Source organism: Syngnathus acus, chromosome 6, assembly GCF_901709675.1.
Source record: "Syngnathus acus chromosome 6, fSynAcu1.2, whole genome shotgun sequence".
Taxonomy (NCBI): Eukaryota; Metazoa; Chordata; class Actinopteri; order Syngnathiformes; family Syngnathidae; genus Syngnathus; species Syngnathus acus.
The window spans coordinates 11232119-11255112 of NC_051092.1; the positions used below are offsets into that span (position 1 = coordinate 11232119).

The window sequence follows — 22994 nt, forward strand, 5'->3', positions numbered from 1 at the left end:
TCAGAGCTCCAATCAACGTTTTATGGGTTTGGTCAGGTGACATTCACAAGCTTGATCACCTTGTGCACTTTATGGGGGGGTATTGTATTCTATTTACTAATACATTTTGTCCTTATTATTTCCTGGTTTATCATTGATAAATAATTTTAAAAGACAATAAATAATAATATAATAATAATGATAATATAATAATAATCATTTAAATAATACCTACATGGGGAATTAAATGCGTCCGTGTGAGGTTCGCAGCAGCTGGTAGGGAAGGTGAAAGAAAACGTTAAGGCCAATATCGTGTCTGATGGGAGAAGATCGAGGTCTCCGTGCGGCAGAAAGCTACCCGCAGGCTACTTGAATACCAAACTCACCCGGTTGGGCTTTCAAAGTAAAGGTCTCTGGCTGCAGTGTATTTGAAATTTTAATTGTTTTACAGTACACAGCATAACTTCAATATACGATGTAGGTTAGCAGGGGGCACACATTTTGGGGCTGTTATTCTGTGTTTGCGTGACAAACCAGGTGCTCAAGAATCGGGTATGAATGTCAAACTGTAAAGTCCCAGTGAGTTCTCATTTAGGTGCTGTTATTAAAATACATGTCTGGATAACTCTGCAAACTTATTCATATAAAGTCACATTGATATATAGCTCATCAGTTCTGCTTTAAACTTGGAGAGAACAACAGGGTAAGTGTTTCGGAAGAGGAATGAATGAAAGATTTCATTTGTCAGTGCTTGTATTTATTTTGAGTTAATCTCCCAAACAAAGACAATTTTAGACATGAATTGTGTAGTTTAGTGCCCACTACGGTGAGTGGAATTCATTCTGCTCCTGAGGAGCAAACGTGAGTTGAAGTTTTATTTTGACAGCAAGCGGGATGTCAGCTGCATGTGCGCAACTGCGGACTTGACGTCCGAGACAGAACAACCTGTTGCGAGCTACTCTCCTCCGCAGTCTTTGCGCACACTTTGAGGAAGCAAGCACGGACGCGCGGAGCAAGTGATGGACTTCCCTTGAATGAACTTTGTTCGCTAATTCTTGATCGGATTTTCTGTCATTCCACTCAACCAGGATTGGAGCTGTGCGTACCTGACAGAGGGGTAACGAAACTGAAGGCCAGGGAAAGGTGCGTGACTATTTGGAACGGATTTCGAGTGTTTTGCCACTTTCAAGTTTTACTTTCGTTTAGTGCGATAAGGTGACTGAATTTATTGGCTATGAATGGGAGTGTATGTGTTGACTAAGGACTTGTGCAACAATGACTTGCTCTATTTGTGGTGAGACCACGTGGGACATATTGTATACATAAATTACGTGCGTTAATTAGTTTAAGAGCAGTAAGAAATTTGAATTTAAAGTTGAATGTTTTGATTTGCAACGTTTCAATTCAACCCACTCATGCTGTAAAATGATTTTTTATTATTATTATACTGTAGTATGAAACTTAATGTCTTTTATCTGTCAGATGTTTCACAGTATGTTGTGTATGGATTGCGTTTTAACTTCAGTGTTGCACTTTATAATGTCACTTTTTGATCATTTGATCATTTGTTCAGGTGAGTGTCGGAGTAGTGACGTGAACCAAGTCAAAATTGTCTAATGTATTTGTGTGTTGCTCTAATCCAGGGGTGGGCAAACTTTTTGAGCTCGCGAGCTACTTTTGAAATGACCAAGTCACAAAGATCTACCCACTAAAAAAAAAAAAAAAAATTATATATATATATATATATATATATATATATATATATATATATATATATATGTCATCGTGAAAAAAAAGTCCTACTCCCATTCCCTATGAAAGTGATACTTCTTACTATGGCCAGCTGCCCCACTCATTTTTATACCCTTTCTTAAGTTTAAGAGAAAAAACAGGGTTCTGACAATTGGAGGGAACTCGCGAGCTAGCGTGTTTGTGTTGTGTTGTTAGTGCCGTTGTTTGTACACGCGTCAAGTGCGAAAAAAATAAAAAATAAAAAAAATAATATCACGCGATCGACCAATAGTGGCTTGGCGATCGACCGGTCGATCGCGATCGACGTATTGCGCACCCCTGCTCTAATCCATAGTAGACAGGATACGCAATTTCCCGATGAAGTGATTGTAAAAAACAGTTTGTCGAGTTGATTGAGGGTCACCCTGTCACTTTTTGAACACCCTCCAACTTGGAGAAAATTTTAATACTTGTGGGATTCCGATCATATTCACATAGATGCAGTATCCTTAGATTGATACAAACAACATATTTGAACAACAAATTTTCCATTGGTCTGAATTGTTAACTATATAGAAGAATCTGTATTGGAGGATGTTTGAGTCTTACAATGTCAATCAAAATCATTACTTTCACACCACAGTGAGCAAGTAACATGAGAAGCCATTGTTTATCTTATATCAAAAAATAGTTTCGTGAAATAGGATGTACCCGTATCCTGAACCTTACTCAACAATTGATCACTATCATTGGCTGTTGGGCAAAAATGCAAATCAGTTTGTAAGATAGAAACAGACAATGGGAAAGGAAGTGAAGCAAAAAGTATGCTATCTATGACTTGTTCCGCCTGTTTGTATTATGAGTGTGTTGGGCAAGGTTCCAGATGTGTGCAATTTTTTCACTAAAATCTGAGTGGATGGGATGGTAAACAATGACTTCTCCGTTGCAGAGGGGCAAGGTTACGAGCAGGTATTATCGGTCCCAAATGTTGATTGACAAAAAAAACATAATTAAGCTAATGTTAAAAATATTTACAGATGAGTGGAAGGATACACAAGATGGCTGTTGTGGAATTGGAATCTATTCCCTTAAATTTAATAAAAGGTATGGTTATAGATTTTTATTTTATTCGGTATTCATTTTTTTGGAGATGGGGGGTCAATTTGTACAGAATTAACTGGAATAATAACTGTTCTGAGATGAAGACAGGACTTGATGGTAGAGGCATTTAGCATTTAGAAGCATAGAGCATTTTATTGACTCAAAGGAACGTTGGAATAATAGTTTATAGGTCAAGTTTTGTTGCGTACTAACCAGTACATAGAGTCAAAGCCAATAAAGTGTGGTAGACAAAATTGCGAAAGAAAATGATGGAAAAAGAACATACGGTAATAAACATTTCATTGGTGTGGGGAGAATCCAAAACCAAAATAAAATCTGAATTTATGTGTAAATGGCAAATGGAATAGAAGGCAGATGACAATGCCAGGGGGTGGCAAGTGTAAGAGTTGTATTCTAAAGGATCATTATTATGCCATGCCCAATTGAAGGAGTGGAAATTTTTCAAGGGACAGTTGGCAACCATACTTGTTGTGACCTTTCTGTGCGCCACGTTGAGGTTGCTAGGTATAACATTATGACATCAGAGAGTAGGTATGAACTCCCTGTTGATTCCTCACATTATATCACATAAAAGAGCTGTCATCGTAAAGGGACTTCTTCATAACCCTCCTGCCGTCACCGCTTTGTCGTAAGATCGTGACGGAGGAGCTTGCAAAGGTAAAAAAAAAAAAAGTGACCCCACATTCAATGGAGCGTAAGCTTGGCACCCCGTTGACACATCCTTGATGTTCATTGCTGTTCTTTGAAAACCATGGTTGCATACTCCTGCACATGTTTTGGATTTTCCTCGTCTTAGGGTCAATCCACCATAAAACATTCCACTTCTTTTGCAAGCTGGCTTCATGTCAGTCTGTGATTTTGAAACATTCCATACAGTACAAATGTGTTCACACGCAGTTTTGATTATAGAGTGAAATGTCATTATTTATTGACTGAAATTACACTAGGATGTGGCAAAAGGCAAAAAAGTTTGTCATATAGTTTGGGCTTGAAATACATCTTTTATCGCACCAGTCCTGGAAGTCTTTCAGACAAACCTCGCAGTGGATTGGAATTCTTCATATCAGACTGAAAAGTGCCAGGAGAATTCGGAATGGCGTACGAGTTTCTTCAGTATATTTGTCATTTCCTACTCCCCTGTCACACCAAATAAAAAATAATTCAACTCAGATTTTTAGGCAAGCCTGTGAATGATTTTGTGACCGAACATTCTGTGAAAGCATCAACAGTCATTTAATGATCTCAACTGGCTGGCTGCTTGCCACATCTTAGCGCTGGTCTCCTTTTCAACCTTGCGCAGAAGTCATTAGTCATGTCAACACGCTCCTTTGCTGTTTTATAAGCCACCAAGTTGCATCGTAATCACAGGGAAAATGGCTTTGAACAGTGTTGTTTTTACTTTAGCGGTCTCCTTTTTAAATGGAACTAATTAGCCTATAGGTGGCTGGTCTATAAGGGGGCCATTAGTTTTTAACTATGGGCTGTTAACAGCAAAATCTGTTCTTGGCATTTAACCCAGTGGGAAATGAATTCCTGAGAACTACAGACCAATTGAATGATTTCTTTAAAATAACGATAAGTTTAAAAATAGTGTGTGTAAATAAGGGAGGCGTGTACAAAGTGCGTGAATCTAAGTGTATGAGTAATAGAGTGGGAATGAGACAACCAAACAAAAAAGTTAAAGTATTTAAGAAGTGTTAGCTAAGGGCAGAGAGACAGTGATGATTAGTGAGAAGCACACTTAAAGAGTGGGTAAGCCATGTGGATCCAATCAAGAGGATCCTCCCTGAAGGATCGACCAGAATCCACCCCAGTAGGACAGGGGAAGGGGCCGTGATACCAGTGTGCTGCTATCAGTGGCGCCTACAGAAATTTTTCATAGGTATGGATGATGATGAGAACACAAATCTTCCCATGCCCCATTAAAAATTCATTCATTCATTTCAGTTTTCCAGGAGTGTAAAACTTCTTTTTGTCACAGGCCACCCCGTAGTTTTTTTCCGGAGGGCTTTTATGACTGTGAACCAAAATAAATGCATGAATGTATTCCATATTGATGTATTTTTTATTTTATATTATAATTATATTGTATTTTATTTTTTAATTTATATTTTGCAAAGGTTTATGCCTCCTATGGCCTGCTGCCAAGATGAGAATCTTTTTTGCCTGGCACGTGGGCAAAATGGCACCCCTCTGTTAATGACAGGAAAAGAAAACTATAATAATAGTAGAAATAAAAATGTAACGATGATCAACCAATGAAAATCAGATATCGCCTTTGTATTTGTATGCATTGATTTGCACAGACAAGAAAACAATATCAGAAAACCAATAACAGGAAGAGATTGTGCAGCTGAGATCAGGAAAAAAAACCTGCTAGGTATAAATTAATAAAAACAATAATAAAAATTAATTATAATAAAAAACACAAGTTGTGTTTATTGAGTTTGACTCGTTGAATATGTTCTAAGCTTGGATTTAAAATCACATAAGGGTATATTTTCCTATTCATGCCCAAGTTAATTACTTAACACGTATACCTTTCGAAACCTCTAAGGTGCGTGGATTCTCCCGTCTTGACCTCTGACACACACACACACACACACACACACACACACCTGCGTAACCGGTGAGGACCAGCGCAGCCGCCGGCCAGGTGTGACCCATTGAAATCCGAGTATACCTGCAAGTCCAGAACTGTGGAGTTTTGCTGAGACCTGAATTCCATTTGGAATATATTTCACACTATCAATGTGAAATTGACTTGCGCACTGATCCAGAAGTTAAATATTGTTTGTCCCTCTTGACATGCATCACCGATAATACCAATTAATTTGATTCTGATTCAAACAAGGCAAACGAACGCCAGAAACCAAAACCTCCTAACCTTGGTGAATGAACACATGTCTTCAAAGTGTGAAATGTCTAAACTTGCCTTTTATCTTGATCTTTGCTCTGACACTCTGCATGAAGCCATCCAAGGAGCATGCCTGTCAACCATATGCGTAGTTGGAGTTTCGCAATAGTTCAGAGTTGACGATTTGCCAAGAGAAACTTCATCTGAAGGGAAAATAGTTCCTAAATCTGTCCATAATAAATGTCTAGATACAGTGAAACTTTAAAAAAATTATATTATTTTGATTGGATTATTATGTTTTGGTTACCTTGTTAACTGTTGCTTGGAATGAATGAACGGGCGGGCGGATGGATGGATGGATGGACGGACGGACGGACGGACGGACGGACGGATGGATGGATGGATGGATGGATGGATGGATGGATGGATGGATGGATGGATGGATGGATGGATAATTCCTTGATTGAACAGGAGAATCTGGAGGTGATCAGGCTTTAGTGTGGTCAGCGAAAATGAACTGAATATTGTGTTTAGCCGCAGTAAATTCATGATGTAACAATTGCGGCAACTCAAATACTTAATCACACAGGGTCAGGGCGCTTTGAATGTTTTTTTCCTTACTAAATTATCAGTTAAAAATGTAATATTATGTTTTCTTAGGCCGCCTTTGTCCGACCTTTAGATATTTTTTATGGTCTTGAACATGGGACAACTATTACACATGCATTTTAGAGTTGCTTGGTTAGCTGTAACATCTGCTTTGAAAATGTCAGACATAGATAAATATTTTTCGATACAGAAGATTACACATAATCCATTGTTTACATATGTGCCTTTTCATCTACAAAGCTTTCAGTGAAGCTGCTGATAAAAATAAGTTGTGCACAGTGACATGCTGCCATTCTCTTCAATTGTTTTGAACCAGGACGATGACTAAGTTCAAGTATTGTCACACATCCTGAATCATCTTTTAGTTTTGTGATTCAATGAATAAAAGACGTCGTTATTTACGATGTTCTCAAAACAAGTCTGGATTGTAAACGTTCCACATAAGTGCTGTATATGTGAGGAGTGATCTTCCACTGGTAGCTTGAGTAGAAAATTAGATTTGGAGCAGATTTAACGTGCTTCGCAGGTTGTCGTTGCAAATTATTCAAAAACCCCCAAAAAATCAATTGTTTGACAAGCATGCATAAACCAGCAACTATTAAAAATAATTTGGTGTATCAACACAACTTTCAGCAGCATTTAAACAGCCTCTCACCTGCAAAAGGCCATTGCTGTTTTTATCCATGCCAAACTATTTATCTAAGTTGCAAAATGTGACTAAACTTGACTTCAGCCTGTTGGAGCATTCACATTGATTATGACTGCAATTATGTAGTTCAATGAGATTATTTGCATCTTGTCCATTGCTAATTGCATCTCCTATTTTGTTTTCAGATTTCCTACTACAAAGGAAGCACGAGAGACAAAGCAAAATGAATTGCTGTCACCAGCATGTACAACAATTGAAATGAAGACTTGATGTCCGACCACTCATGTTTGGCATGCTAAGAAGTCCCGTGACAGCAGTCTGCCAGACTTGCCCTGCATGTGTGGACACACATATATAGATATTTATATATGTGCCACAAATACATCAACACTGTGCTGAATTCGAAGCTCTCTGGAGTTGAGGAATTAAAATCAAGAGTATGGTCCAACGGTCCACCTCAGTCCGCCTGCTGGGAGCCCTCTTGGGTAAGATGCATTAGAAACACCTATAAGGTTTTCTTGTGCTTGCCAAAAATGATAAACATGTTTGATTCTGGACAGAGATACTCCATTACACTAACTTAATTAAACAATGAAATGTTGACATAATAAGCATACATTGAACTTTAAAGACGAAGTCAGCTCCAAAATTTTCTTTGTGATAATATGTTCTCTGGAGCCCAACTAGTCAAAACACACGCCTGTGATTAATGTTTTGTTTGTGGAACATGAATTAAACACCTGAATTTACCCATCTCAGGGGGCAGCCATTTTGCCACTTGCCTAACTGCCCAACTGAAAATGACATCGCAGTTGCCTGGTCTCAGGTCACAACCAATCATGGCTCAGCTTCAGCAAACCGGTGAGCCGTGATTGGTTGTATTTTTAATGCAGGCATCTGCATTTTTACACAATTTCTTTCAAAATACTTGCTGAGGAGGAAATAACATTAAATTCAACTCGTTATTTTTTTACACATTTCATTAATATTTTAGATTAGTGTAAAATTTAAATGTTATTAGGCTACAAAATTCGGTAAAACCCTTGAAACACCCTGTATTTGTATTATTTTAAATGGAAAATATTTCCAAATCTTTGTGCTGTAGGTCTTGAAAGAGCAACTTTGCTGTTGCACCACATGTTTGGAATGACTTACTCCAGCTATGCTTATGTATAATGCAAACACACTTTTCTTGCTGTCTATCAAATTCCATATGAATTTGTAACATATGGGTCTCATTGGCTTACAAATTTCAATCACTCCCACATGTCAAGTGTCTTTCTTGGAAAATCTGAGTACCGTATTTTCCGCACTATAAGGCACACCTAAAAACCTCCGATTTTCTCAAAAGCCGACAGTGCGCCTTATAATCAGGTGCGCCTTATATATGGACCAATATTGAGCCACTACAGCAGGCGTGTCCAAAGGCCGGCCCGCGGGCCAAATGTATATATCTTATATATGGACAAAGTTTTAAAATGGGCCATTTATTGAAGGTGCGCCTTATAATCCTGTGCGCCCTATATATGGACAAAGTTTTAAAATGGGCCATTCATTGAAGGTGCGCCTTATAATCCGGTGCGCCTTATAGTGCGGAAAATACGGTATATCCTTTTAGTATTCCTGACTCATCTGACTGGGCCTTGTGTACATAAGCTACCATGTTTGAATATTTTAGAATGCTTTTGTACCCAAGGACCTCTTTTTTTGCCTTCACAGTTGTCAAGGTTGAGGTTTTCACCTGGCATGTTAATACTGCCATGAAACATATCAGGCTTGGAATGCATAACAACATGCCAGTCTATAGAATAAGAAGACTAAAAGCATTTCTAGGACTGACTGTCACTCAGAAATATTTTTATTAAAAATTATTTTATCGATTATCCCATCGAATAATCAAATAAAATGTTATTTTGCATTAAAGTGCATTGCAAAACTGTTCTTTCCTAGATTACTGCTCATTAACCAATTATTATTGTTCATTTGGTATTGTTTGGTAATTAAAATCGAAACATTTCAGCATTAGAACACATGAAGGATTGATGCTGTACTCACAAGTTCACAACCATTTCAAACTGATTTAGATACTAGTTCAGTCATTGTTTTCCAAAATAAAAGCACACATTTTCCATTGTCATAATTTGGTTCATCACATAATGACTCGGTCTTCACAAAGGACTACTGAAATCAGACAATAATTATATCCCACACAGGGAAAGAGCTCAGCATGCGGATGCACACGTGGAAACACATGATTTCAGTCAGCAGTTGTGTTGCTGTACAAATTAAAAAACAACAACACGTGTACAGTCCAAGGTGATAAGCAAAAGTTCTCCTTGACTCAGATGAAACAAGAGCTAATCTTTTCATAAAAGCAAACAGGCCAGCGTTTGTGAGTCACACGCGAGAGCCTTAGCTGAAGGCAAAAGGGTCAACAAGGTATGAATTTGCAAAATGCTAATACCCGCTGTATCTTTGTAGTCCCACACAACACCAGTGTAGCTTTCCGCTGCTGATAAAGAAAAGTTGAGCTTGTTGATTTCTTTATTTGGTTTAAGCAAGTTTCCCTTTGTCTCTTTATTACTATTATATATATCATCATCTCCTGTAAGCTGTTTAGGGGACACACTCTGGAAGGGGCTTTGTTGTCACCACACTTTACAACCTAGTTCTGTATGTCATTGTATGTCTTGACAGTGACATGTAATCTCACCTGCTTGCTTCTAGGTTAGCCTCACTGCGAACCGCCTCAAGTAGTTTTTCTCATATTTTTTTTGGGGGGGGGGGCGTGCTTTGAATGGATTGCACCACACATCAATCGCCCGCCAGTCATGTCAGAGAGGAAAGGCTCTACGCCTTGTATAAATTGCAAGAGCCCGGCACTATAAGCTTTAACACTTTGAGAATGTATTTGACATAAAAAAAGTAATAGTCATCAACTTGAAACTTTCATGTACACACGCCCGCGACCCCCGTGTGGACAAGCGGTATCGAAAAAAACGGATGCATGGATGGAGATATATATATATATATATATATATATATATATATAACTTTAATTCTTCAAAAACAGACACCATTGTCTCTTCAGAAGTAAGCCACGTACTTGCATTATGTGTAGAATAATGGCATGCTTTGTGCTTGATATTCTGCTAGGGGCTCAGTTCATATCCTTGTTTTTCCCTCAGTTCACATTGTTGGTGTTCATTTTGTCCTCATAGGCCTGTTTTTGCTCATGCCTGTTCTGATGGCACCAACACCCCCGAGCATGTGCACTCCCTTGAGGACGCTTAATGAAAAACTCAGCCACCGGCGACGTTATATGGTAAGAGAAAGATGGCGAGTTTACAACCGTGCCACGTGAACTATTTCCTTGGAAGTTGAAGGCTGCCCAACAGAGGTGGTTCGGGTTCATAGTAGTGTAAACGGGATTCAAGAATCGTTTTACTCTGCTTTTTCAATCATCAATTGTGTGTTGTTTGGTCATTTTATCCAAATTGAAGACTTGCCCACAAGCTATTTTTATCGACAAACATAGCGAGGATCCTGAGCTCAGTTAACATGAAAAATAGTTGTTTTGACAGTGTGGGTTGTCAAACATGTTTTTAAAGATGCTCTAAAACACTAACTTTAAGATGCTTTAAAGATGCTTTAAAAACCAAACACATTTAGGGTGGCTTATGAATATTTTTCAATAAAATAGACCAACCGACGCCACTTTTCTTAAACCTGCGCAATTCAGTCAAACCAGATATTTGTTAATATGGTGAGAGCGGTTTGGACAGAAAAAAAGAGAACAACAAGACCTTGATTTCTGTAAAGATTACTTGCTCGATTGCAGAAGACATATATGTGGAGGATGACCCTTTTGAAAGAATTTTTTTTCTCAATATTTAATATTTTTGAGTATTTTTTCACAAATAGAATCAAATGATGCACTCAACACTGGCACAAGCACCGCTTGAGAGTTATCGGTAGATCTTTAATGTACCGTAAATATTTTGGGATATTACCTAAGGAGATGTTTAGTCATCAGTGAGAGGAGCTCATTTATTTCAAGTAGCTAGCAGAGACACAGCGTCTATAATGTAGGCCACAATTCTATTTTCCCTCTCACCACATACAGATTCTTACACAAAAGCTAAATTTAGATTACGGGTGTGTGTACTACATGTGGGGAGCCCCTACATCCCCACCCCCGTATTTCCCGCTATATATGATAATGAAAAATTCGAGGGGGATGGGAAAGCGGTGGCGCATTCTCTTGCGGTCTCCATGGTGCTGGAGACATCAGTTTCATCGTATTTGAATATAAATATACACTCAAGCTACATTACCAAGATTAAACCAATCTCTTTGTATAAATTACAAACTTGAGATGTTCTTTGTGTTGCAGAAGCACAACTTTCCTGTCAACTACACCATTAAGGTTCATCACGAGGAAGTTTTTAAACTATCAAACATCCGCAAAATGGTAAGCGCTTTAATACGTCGCTTGAGTGAGTCCACATTTCATTTCACTTTGTTTCTTTTTGTTGAACAGTTCTCAGCTCCTCTATCTTTTCTTATAGAAGTTACAGGTGGAGAACCTGGAAGAAAATCACCTCCAGAGGATGTGGTTCCTTGTTAACCACGGCGTGTTGAAAAGGGTAAGTACTTGTTTTTGGGCTAACTTTGATGGTCAATATCATCTGTGAGGGGTGGGAATGCAGTGGTACCTGGAAGTTCCTCAACCTTAAATGTGAATGGTCACCGACGTATGTGATGTCACGTGATCACCACACTCGAACCAATCTCGTCAAGTCTTTTGCGGATGGCTTTTTGCATGACCTTTGACTGAAATAGACCAGTACAAGGAAAGTACTTGACGTGCCTTCAACAAGAATGCCGGTATACTTGGCGTCAATCTTCAGATAGTTGGATGCAATTGTCTGCCTATCAGGGTGAGCAAGGCAGCACGACTTGACAGCACTATTTACAACCTAAATTCCAAAAATATGTTCATTTATTCTCAACGGTACAGTCCCTTCAGATCATGCCGTTTGTTTTGGCTGCACTGCTTCGACTATGTTGCTGTCGATGTAACCATGTTTTTGAGGCAATCAAATTTCAGCCTACATGTGTTACCATGTTAACCAAATCTGCCCACAGCCTTCAGAATCTATAGTGCGGGTTGATGAAACCAGTGGGATTGTTTCTGAAAGAATCAGATTGCAAATTCACCTCAAAGGGAAAAATCAGCTAGTCTTTTTTAAACCACACCTGCAATATGTGTGTAATTTCTTTGTGTGTCTTGACATATGAAGGGATTGACAATAAAGCTGACTTTGACTTTGACTTTGACTTATGATTGGAAGGGAACGGGTGTTGTAAAAAATAGGAGCATGTAGAAAACCAAAAGCACATGTGTCTGTGGAAGGATCAATGGATGATGTTGGAAGTGATTTGTAAAGAGTTTTGTTTAGTGGACACAACATTTGTTTAGAAAAAATCACATTTGAAGAAAATTGCTGAAATCTGTGGTAAGTGACGAGAAAGAAAAGACAAAAGAAGCATTGAGGGGGACTCTAGGAAGGAAAACTAACATCTAATTTAAGAAAGGAGAAAAGGAGACTTTATGGTGTTGCTTTTAGACAAGTAACAAAGTACAATAATCCTCTAATTTGCCACAACAGTAGTCATACAACTATTAATATATTATTTTAGAGTTGTAATTTTCAATCATAATAATCCCATCATGTTAAGTAATTTCGATATTTTATAGATTAATGATGATCTAAATCCGGAGTAGGCAACTCTGTTGTTCAAGAGCCGCCGTCTGGTCTGTTTTAGACGTTTCCCTCCACATTAACCTACTCAGAGTTGATTTACCTAATTCTTATCAGCTGTTTTGGAACCGGATACTCCGAGTTTCCCATCTCAGAGTAAGTCAACCTCGAGCTCACGATTAGACTCCAAGTTTGCTGATTCAAAACATAGCAAAACTAAAATCGAACCAAAACCAAATTCATTAAGCACAGAACATAGATCCACCTTTCTGCTGGTAAAATTCAAGGCCTGGTGCTGCTGGTTCCGCTTGTACCAATGCCTGATGTGGCCACTGAAGCTGTATGCCATTACTTTGCCAACAGACTTGAAATCAGATGTAAAAGCCAACAATTACTAAATCTGGAAGTGGCTGGGCCTCCCCTGTTACTTGAACAAAATGGCACTAAAGCTTCAACTGAAATCCATCAGTCCTGGCTTCAAGCAGCAGAAGATGAGGCTGGGGTTCAAGTTGGGAGACTCCTGATTCTAAAATCCGTAATGCAAAGCCCAGGTTTGTAATATACAGAAGGTTCACGTTAGCAAGCAGTCAACCACATCAATGACAGCCTCAAAAGCCAATAGATCTTAGGAATGCAGCATATTGGAAGGCCAACAAAGATGTGATCCAAGACCACAGATCATCTTGTTTTGGAAGTTGAGAATGTGGAGGTGGAACCCAATTCTGATCACAGCAGGGGAGATGGACTACTGGGAAGGCTGCGGTGAAAAGTGTAACGATGTGGGCAGATGAAGCCTGCCAAAATGTCAACGTGCAGAACAATAAAGCGAAATAATAAAGAAATTCCTTTAAATACAAACTTCAGACATAAAATGTCAACACTGAAAAACATACAATGGAAAACATAAACAAGATTTAGATTGAATATACTGTAAGTCAGCTGGGATAGGCTCCAGCACGGCCATGACCTTTGTTTTGATTTACGGTACAGATAATGGATGGATGATAGAAACAAAGACAAATTCACACCAAAAAGGTCCTTTGTTCTGCTTGTTTGGAGCGGACTTTTTTTTTTTTTTGGTTTGGTGCAGTTAGTATTCACGCTGTCCTTTCTGCTAGTGAATTTCAGTCTGTAAATACATCAACGCATGTGATGATTGGTGCTCCTATTAAACAGAAATGATTAGGGCAGTTGAGAAATGGAGGAAAACATAGAGGTCAGATTTCTCAATTGGACACAGTGAAGAGCATGAGACTTAAGAGGTTCCATTTGGATTTAGCACAACAGTAAACATTAAATCATCTTATACAGTAAGTGCGGGTCAACAATAAAACTTTGAGTCAGATGTTACGTACAGCCTACCACAACTCTCTCCAGTCCATCCATTGCTTTTCTTTTTTTGGTTGGAAACACATTTGCTTATAATTAATCAGAATTTCAAATTGCTAATTTCCAACCAAGACATAACAACACAGACATAACGGACTTAACGACTCTGAAAAGAAGTGTTCAAATAAAAGTAACATTACAAAGATAATTTCACGTCACAGGAAAAAAGGCCTGGAATGAAAAAAGTATGACTGTTACAGTAATAATTAACCATATGCTATTACAACTGCTATGTATTACATTTTTGTGGCACGTCCTTAAATCCAAATGAAATTCCCAGATCATCCGAGTGATGCCAGAAAGACATCCTTCGCGTCCCTACACATCAGAGTTGGAGAGACGTCTGCAAGATGCCGAGGGAGTCTTTGTGCAGTCGCATCCTCCAGAGGTAAGACAGCGGTCATCCTTCTCTGGCATGTTTGTATTAAGTGGCTACTTGAAGACATTTAACACAATTGAGTTTGCCACGGAGCGCAAGACTCCGAGGGCATTTGGAAGCACAGGAATGTCACATTGATCCTATTTATGATTATTAGGGAGGAATAGAGGGATGGACCCTTGGGGGAATCAGGATAGGACAGTTGTTATCAGGAGATACAGTTTGACTCTTTTTATGATTCCTTCAAATTGGAATCTAGTACATGCATACATCGAACCAGTAGCTGCTGCTAGAGACGTTGTCATATAACTGTGGAAACGCAAAAGAAAAAGTGTTTATTACAATTTTGTGATACACTTTTACTATATCGGCTCAAAAATCACCTCAGGAGAGCCTAAAGATTTTTTTTTTTTTTATAAATAATTTCTGTTTTCATTAGCCGTTTGCTATTGTACAATTTGCATTTTGTGTTTTGCAGAGGGCAATGAAAACCACAGACACAGACAGATTCTCAAGAGTCCAAGAGTCTAGTCCTCCAAGGCAGAAAACTTGCATGATCTAACAAATTAAAGAAGAAACATAGCAACAACTGAGAACACAAGATGCAACATTAAACGACTCACAAGAGGAGGGAATAATAGTGGTTTTAGGGCAATTTTTTGATAGAAAAACCCTCAATTGAAAAAAACAACAAAAGACAGTGGGAAAAATCATTGAGACAGCATGAAAATAATTAATAATTGATTCGGTGAAGTCAAATTAATATCTCTGCTAGGGTTATTATTTTGGTGTTTCTAGTTGTACATTTTTTTTAATTCTTTTTTTTCATTGTTCCGCAGTCATACCTTTTTTTATTAGCTACATTCTATTACACCTTAGAACACAGGCAATTGTCCTTTGTCAAGTCAAGTTTATTTATATAGCCCTAAATCACAAGCAAGTCTCAAAGGGCTTCACATGTACAAAAATTGACAATTATTCTCAAACATCCCCTGATCTTAAACTTGTCGATTGATCAAAATTGGGACAAAACCAGTTGTTCTGGAAATGAAATTCTATAGGTTGCCAACTCTGCAATTGATGATCTGTCATTGGTATGTTTGTCTTTTGCAATTACAATTGCGCTTCGACCCAAGAAAAAAATATATATATATCTGGGGAAAAAAACTTATTTCAAGCCTTGTATATGACCAATGTATTGTCACGCTCTCATGTAACATTCCTCATCTGCATTATTTGGCAATAATTGTGAGTACTAGATAAACCCTACTAAGTTTTCAATGGGTAATTATTTCAATGACCCAAAACTGCGGTTCATGAAACCAAGATTGACCTCAAATCAATACTGTTGTACGTGCTTAAAAACTTAACTTCTCGAAATGTGGTAGTTATTACTGAATGCAATTTATGTGTTCTCAATTTAGCCGCTAATCTAGATAAGAATTTAACCTCAAATAACATTTTAATTTAATCTGATATAATTCAAATAATGTTGCTGACTCTCTTAATTGATCATGAGTGAGCTCCCTGTGTATGTTTTCATTTAATTTGTATGTTTAATTCTAGAACAAGGTGAGGCTTTTTATTTATTTTATTTATTTACATACGAACTTACAATTCAGATTTGTTTGTCATGCAAAAATACAGTCGTACAAATGACTAAAAACTGTGTGTTTGTGTTTAGTTTTTCCAGCAGGAGCTTCCAGTCGCAATCCAAGACATTTGGGATTGTTTAACAGAAGAGTCCGACAGAGTGCCAGAATCCAGCTGGAGGTTTGCTACACCAAAATCACTTTTGGACAATTTCTGTCGCACCATGCATTGCCTCTTCAGTGAATGCTTTGCCACCACAGAAACACACGACCGTGAGTATCAGACAACTAAGTCCATCGGTAATAACTTAGAATTTAATGTCAATTCTCTTTTACCGTATTTGTAAGCATGATAAAAGATGTAAAAATGATTGTTTTAGTACCTGTGCAGATTCACTTCTTCGCCTATGAAGTCATATTAGCATTGGAAAACATGCCTCAAGTCACACAAACATTTCAGATGTTGAATCAACCATCTGGTTCTGTCATAAAATATTTGAAATACTCTTGTGATCTTTGTTTATTAACATGACAAAAATTGCTCCTCAAAATTTGAAAGTTGCTCCACAAACACTGGTGTGAGAGCCAATTATAATTAATTCTTCCATGGACTGAAAAGGCAGTCTTTAATGTTCATTGTCTGAATACTCAATGTTTGAAAGTGACTTGTCACACGCAATCTGCCATTGTCAGCAGCCCATGTGTTGTACAAGTTTTTAAATTCTGGAGAACACAACAACCTTTGACTCTTCCAAAAATGTACCACTAATGAAGGCCACTTACTTGCAAAGCAGTAAAACAATTACTGGAACATTTCAAGCACTTGTTAAAATCCTAATACTATGTCGTTCATTGACTGTGTCCTGACTGCCAAAATTGCTTTTTTGTTGTTCTGGAGCTCTTTTTGTTAAGATCACTTATGACTTGCTGTGGGCCAAGCCGAACCCTCGCACTCTATGCACGTGTGTTTTGAAAATAAGCGCAGTGACAATGCAACGTCCTGAAAAACAACAGATCTATCGAGAAAGAGATTGTTTGGATATCTGGACTGTGTTATTATAAAATGAAAAACATTGACAATATCAGAATCAGACATTCAAGAATTTGTTATTATTATTTGCAGATTTCTTTGTATTTACCAACCGATGTGATCAAAACAGACTTTTCTTTTGAGGGTGGGGGGGGGCGTCACGGTGGTCGACTGCCTCTGCCCAATGACTGCTGGAATAGGCTCCAGCGCACCCACGACCCCCGTGGGGACAAGCGGTACAGAAAATAAATAAATGGATGGATGGATGGATGGATGGATGGATGGATGGATGGATGGATGGATGGATGGATGGATGGATGGATGGATGGATGGTACTCAATGCAAAAACGGTTACACACTCAACCGAAAAACAACAACAAAAAAACAAAACTACTCGTCGACTTAAGTCCATTAAATGGTCACTGCTCTGAGGTCTTATGAGATATTGTAAATGATGTTTTGCGAGACTTTAGAGGCATATTTTTTTGTTTCACATTTTGGTTTTTGTCGCAAATGCAAACATACTGTTTTGATTTGAACTTTTTACTTCCATGAGTAATATGAAATTCTTAAGTTCTTAATATGTTTTTTCATTTTTTATTTTATAGAATTGGATTCCTCCCATTGTCGTAAAATCAAGAAGAATGTCTCAACGGCAAATAGCTGAGAAGAGGCCAGTGGGGTGAGGTGGTCCCTCGTCTGACTAGGTATTTTCTTTGATCTTGAGGGATCTTGAAGGACAATCCACTTTAACTTTTTTTCCTCAAAGCCTGCTGGATAATATGATATATATATCGTTTGGCCCTAATTTCTCCTCAGAGATGTGTTCATATTGACATATATTTTACCAGATGCATGATATCTATATGACCTAAATTATTTGCCAAGATGGATGGGGTCAAGTCAAGTCAAGTTTATATGTCCATCTGGAATGTGGCACACGCTGCAACCTGCCTTATCCACACCGCAGGGTTCACTTAAAACTCTGGAGGACAATGCTTGCCCAACCATCTGGCTTGAAAAGCCCACCATGTGCTCTTGTGTAGGTGCCTGCCTGGTTCATGTCAAATGAGCCTATCACAATGTGCTTCACGTTGGATTTATGATATGACCGGATGACTTTACACCACAATCATATTGGTGAACTCTGCTTTGCAACCGTATTCTTGGTGACTGCAAAGTCTCTGAACTCCCTCTCAAAAGACTGGCTACTTACCCCACCCCCGCCCAGGTTCTGCTGGTAATAAAAGCATAATTGCTTTTATGCTTTTATTACCTATATTGTTCTGTGTGTTATCCATGAAAAGTATTTTATTCTGAACATTTGCTGTGCACAAAGAGACTCAGGCAATGACAAACAAATAGTCATAAATCTGTCCAGCTTTTATGTTTTACTGTGCATTTACTATGCATTAGTAGAGGCTTGACAGACATGATTTCAGGAGAATATGTGCAAAAATGATAAATTGAGTCTGAATTTTCATGGTTCGATTGTCAGTGGTCTAGCAAACTATGTTGTTGTTGTTTTCAGTATCTATTTCACATGCATCAATGTGCACTGTCAATGTGGGTCATACAACTGTATTTAGAAGCAATGTATTAGAAACATTACATTTACATTTTTCTTTTTCTTATGCAGTATAAGCAAATGTGTCCTTTTGTAAACCACGTTTTTCTGTTTAGTTTGTGGAATATCAATGCTCCAAAAACGAATGTTTTCCAACCAAAGATTGCACAGCGTAAAATAAAGAACAGAATGTGATATTCAGAAAAAGTAGAACATTTTAAACAATGTTGTGTTATTTTGTCAAAAAAAAAAAAAAAACTCACCCGAGTACTGATGAATAACACCAGAATGACATCATAAGTGTTTGTAAAGACTTACAATTTATATTATTATAAAGATTGACTGCTGCATCTTTGACATCTGGATAAAATTACAACTCAAGATAGAAATATTACACTTTATTCTTCTAACATGACTTTAATCTCATAATTTTACCACTGTGTCATCATAACATTGCTTCTTTTTTCTTTTAATATTATAAGTATTTGGAAAATATTAAGCTGCAAGTTATTCTACAATAAATGAAGGATCACCATAGTGAAGTTACCAACCAGAAAAATATTGCAAGCTAAGGTCAAATAAAATGACAAAAGCATTCAAACTACTTTAAAGCTTTTTTCACATCAAACCAGCTTTATTCCAAGTCTTTTCTATCTCGTGATCAATAAAACTGTGAGACAATAGGTTCAAGTGTTTATTAAAGAGTTCTGTCTCAACAAAAACAGAAAATAAACACTGGGCCTCATTTTAACATTTGCGCATAAGTCCTTTTTTAGAGTCTAAAAAAAAACCGTATATTGAATGTTGAAGGTGATCCACCAAAAATGTTAAGCACTTATGTATATACACTGCTCAAAAAAATTAAAGGAACAGTTTTTTATCAGGCATGAATTCAATTAGACTTTTCTGATAAGGTTTTGGTCAGGTACGTGGCAGAAGGGGTTGTTAATCAGTTTCAGCTGCATTGGTGTTGATGGAGTTCCTCCCTCTTGATCTTTTTTAACTGTTTTTCCACAAGTGTTGGCTTTAGCTAGAGTCATTATCACGACTGGGAGCATGAGGCGATTTCTTAACCCTCCTGAAGTTGCGCAGATTGTCCAACTCCTCCAGGATGGCACATCCATGCATGCTGTTGCAAGAAGATTTGATGTGTCTCCCAGTACAATCTCCAGAGCATGGAGGAGATTCTAGGAGACAGGCAGTTACTCTAGGAGAGCTGGACAGGGCCGTAGACGGTCCTCATTCCATCAGCAGGACCGATATCTGCTACTTTGTGCAAGAAGGAACAGGTTGAGCACTGCCCGAGCCCTACAAAATGACCTCCAGCAGGCTACTGGTGTGAATGTCTCTGCCCAAACAGTCAGAAACAGACTTCACGAGGGTGGCCTCAGGGCACGACTTCCTGTAGTGTACCCTGTGCTCATTGCTCAGCACCGTGGTGCTCGATTGGCATTTGCCATAGAACAGCAGAATTGGCAAGTCCGCCACTGGCGCCCTGTGCTTTTCACAGATGAGAGCAGGTTTACCCTGAGCACCTGTGATAGACGTGAAAGGGTCTGGAGAAGTCAAGGAGAGCGCTATGCTGCCTGCAACATCATTCAGCATGACCGGTTCGGTGGTGGGTTAGTGATGGACTGGGGAGGCATTTCCATAGAGGGACGAACAGACCTCTACAGGCTAGAGAACGGCAGTCTGACTGCCATTAGGTATCGGGATGAAATCCTTGCACCCATGGTCAGACCCTACGCTGGTGCAGTAGGTCCTGGGTTCCTGCTGATCCACAACAATGCCTGGCCTCATGTGGCAAGAGTATGCAGACAGTATCTGGAGTATGAAGGAATTGACACAATTGAATGGCCCTCACAATCACCTGATCTAAACCCGATAGAACACCTCTGGGACATAATGTTTCGGTCCATCAGACGCCGCCAGGTTGCTCCTCAGACTTTACAGGAGCTTGCTGATGCCCTTAGACAGATCTGGGAGGACATCCCACAAGACACCATCCGTCGTCTCATTAGGAGCATGCCGTGACGTTGTCAAGCATGCATACAAGCTCGCGGGGGCCACACAAGATATTGAAAGAATTTTGAGTTGCAGAAATTGAATTTCGGCAAAATGGACAAGCCTGCCACATCATTTTTTCACTGTGATTTTTGGGGTGTCTATATACTGAGCCCTATGTAGGCTGAAAACTTTTAGTTCCATCAAAAGATGTGGCATCCTTTTGTTCCTGAGACATTAAACTGTCCATATCAGTATAGATATCCAACTTTTTTTTTTTCACCATTGAAATCTGATGTGTTTTCAAAGTGTTCCTTTAATTGTTTTGAGCAGTGTAGTTATTATGTTAAATCCATGTCCAATAATAAATTATGAAAAATTACATAATTTATTTTTTTGCATTTTCTATATTTTTGTGTACTTAAATTAAGCAAATAAAAATCTACTGATGGTGCAAACAAGTTGCTATTCTTAATCTATCAATATAATTAACGTATGTTCAAGTTTTAAAATGTGTGATGTGTCAGAAAAGTTCCAGGCTGCGTTCACAAAAGGTATACAGGTTGTCCCCTTCAATGTAGGCCAGACGATTAACCAGTGCGTCGACAAAAGACATCCTGTGCCATTTGCTACATTCAGTGTGTGAGAAAAATTGAGATTGGGGCATGACAATTTATTGCTGCTTTTCCCATTATCATCCATCTGTTCACCCTGGGCATCCCACGGAGGAAAACATTGCATTACTGGAGTAATCTCGCACTCACCAAACCTAGCTCTGTGGAATTTTGTCTTCTTTTCCAAGCTCCATTTTAAAGATGTCAAGATGGCAGGGATGAAAGTTATGGAGAATCCTGGAAGAATCCAGTGTGCATGAAGGCATGGCACAGAATAGAGATTACGATAACATGTACCGTAATTTTCGGACTATAAATCGCACCGGAGTATAAATCGCACCAGCCATAAAATGCCCAAAAAAGTGAAAAAAAACCATATATATGTATATAAATCGCTCCTGAGTATAAGTCGCCCCCCCACCCAAACTATGGAAAAAAAACGCGACTTATAGTCCGAAAATTACGGTAATGTGAATTTCAAATATAAATATGTAGTGATGCCAATCCTGGAACTTTTTTGACACATGCCCTATGTGTCAGTCGTTATTGTCATTGGTCGTATTTTGGATCTGACATCAACTGTATTGTTTCTCATACCTTTTTGTGTACAATGTGTACAATGTGTACAATAATTGCTGAACCATGTGTATTGAAGTACATGCAGGTTGGGTTTTTGCTCACACTATCAATCACATCACTCAAATGCAATGATACGTATTTGTCACGAGTGTTTTTAAAGTGTGTCGAAAAAAGAAAAAAATAATAATCTTGAAGTGCTATTTGCAACCTCTGAATGACAATGGACAACATAAATATGCCTGCAAAAACAATGTTTGCTTGTTTTAAACATAGATCACATTTTTTGTACACAGGATACTGAATTTATTTATTTTTGGAAATGTATAATGCTACTGTAAGTGACAATACGCTTATGAAAGAAGTATAATTAAATTGTTATTTTTATCAACTAAAGTTGTGTCTATTGTGCTCAGAATTGAGCACGGTAATATTTCATTACATAATAAAACAGATCTTTCCACTTTTAAGTACTGTATTGTCAAATTCCTTGTGACATTACATAAACATCAGCGAGAAAATACATTTTAAAAAGATATAATATCACATTATATATATGTATGTATATATATATATATATATATATATATATATATATATATATATATATATATATATATATATATATATTCTCCCCGGGCCTGCGTGGGTTTCCTCCCACATCCCAAAAACATGCTTGGTAGGCCGATTGAGCACTCCAAATTGTCCCTAGGTGTGAGTGCGAGTGCAAATGGTTGTTTGTCTCTGTGTGCCCTGCGATTGGCTGGCACCTGGTTCAGGGTGTCCCCCGCCTACTGCCCGATGACGGCTGGGATAGGCTCCAGCACACCCGCGACCCCCGTGGGGACTAAGCGGTTCAGAAAATGGATGGATATATATATATATATATATATATTCCAAGCCCAATTTTAGCCCCGGGAGAGGAAAAAAAACCTGCAGCCATCACTGTAAAGCATGTAAAACTGTGCTTTAATCTTCAATTTGATGACTTTCATAGAAGACAAAAATACCCAGATTTGATCTGTATTTGCGATGATGAGGATTAATGCTAATGCTAAATCCTCACAATTTATTACATATTGTTCAGGTTTTCAATAGTAAGTAAAATATAGATTTTTTTCCTGATAG

General features: G+C 38.2%; 1 protein-coding gene across 2 annotated transcripts; it reads left to right on the top strand.

Moving 5' to 3' along the window:
* Positions 1-925: 925 nt before the first annotated feature.
* Positions 926-19488, top strand: il34 (interleukin 34). Of its 2 annotated transcripts, XM_037255173.1 has the most exons (8): positions 931-1122; positions 7133-7432; positions 10169-10272; positions 11344-11421; positions 11519-11596; positions 14385-14492; positions 16168-16348; positions 17714-19488. In XM_037255173.1, the coding sequence occupies exons 2-8, from the start codon at positions 7387-7389 to the stop codon at positions 17770-17772; spliced, it is 654 nt and encodes a 217-aa protein (XP_037111068.1). In that variant the 5' UTR covers positions 931-1122; positions 7133-7386; the 3' UTR covers positions 17773-19488. The 2 variants fall into 2 exon arrangements, with proteins under 2 accessions (XP_037111069.1, XP_037111068.1); XM_037255174.1 differs by lacking the exons at positions 16168-16348; positions 17714-19488 and adding an exon at positions 14962-16118 and having other exon boundaries at positions 926-1122.
* The last annotated feature ends 3506 nt before the right edge of the window (positions 19489-22994 follow it).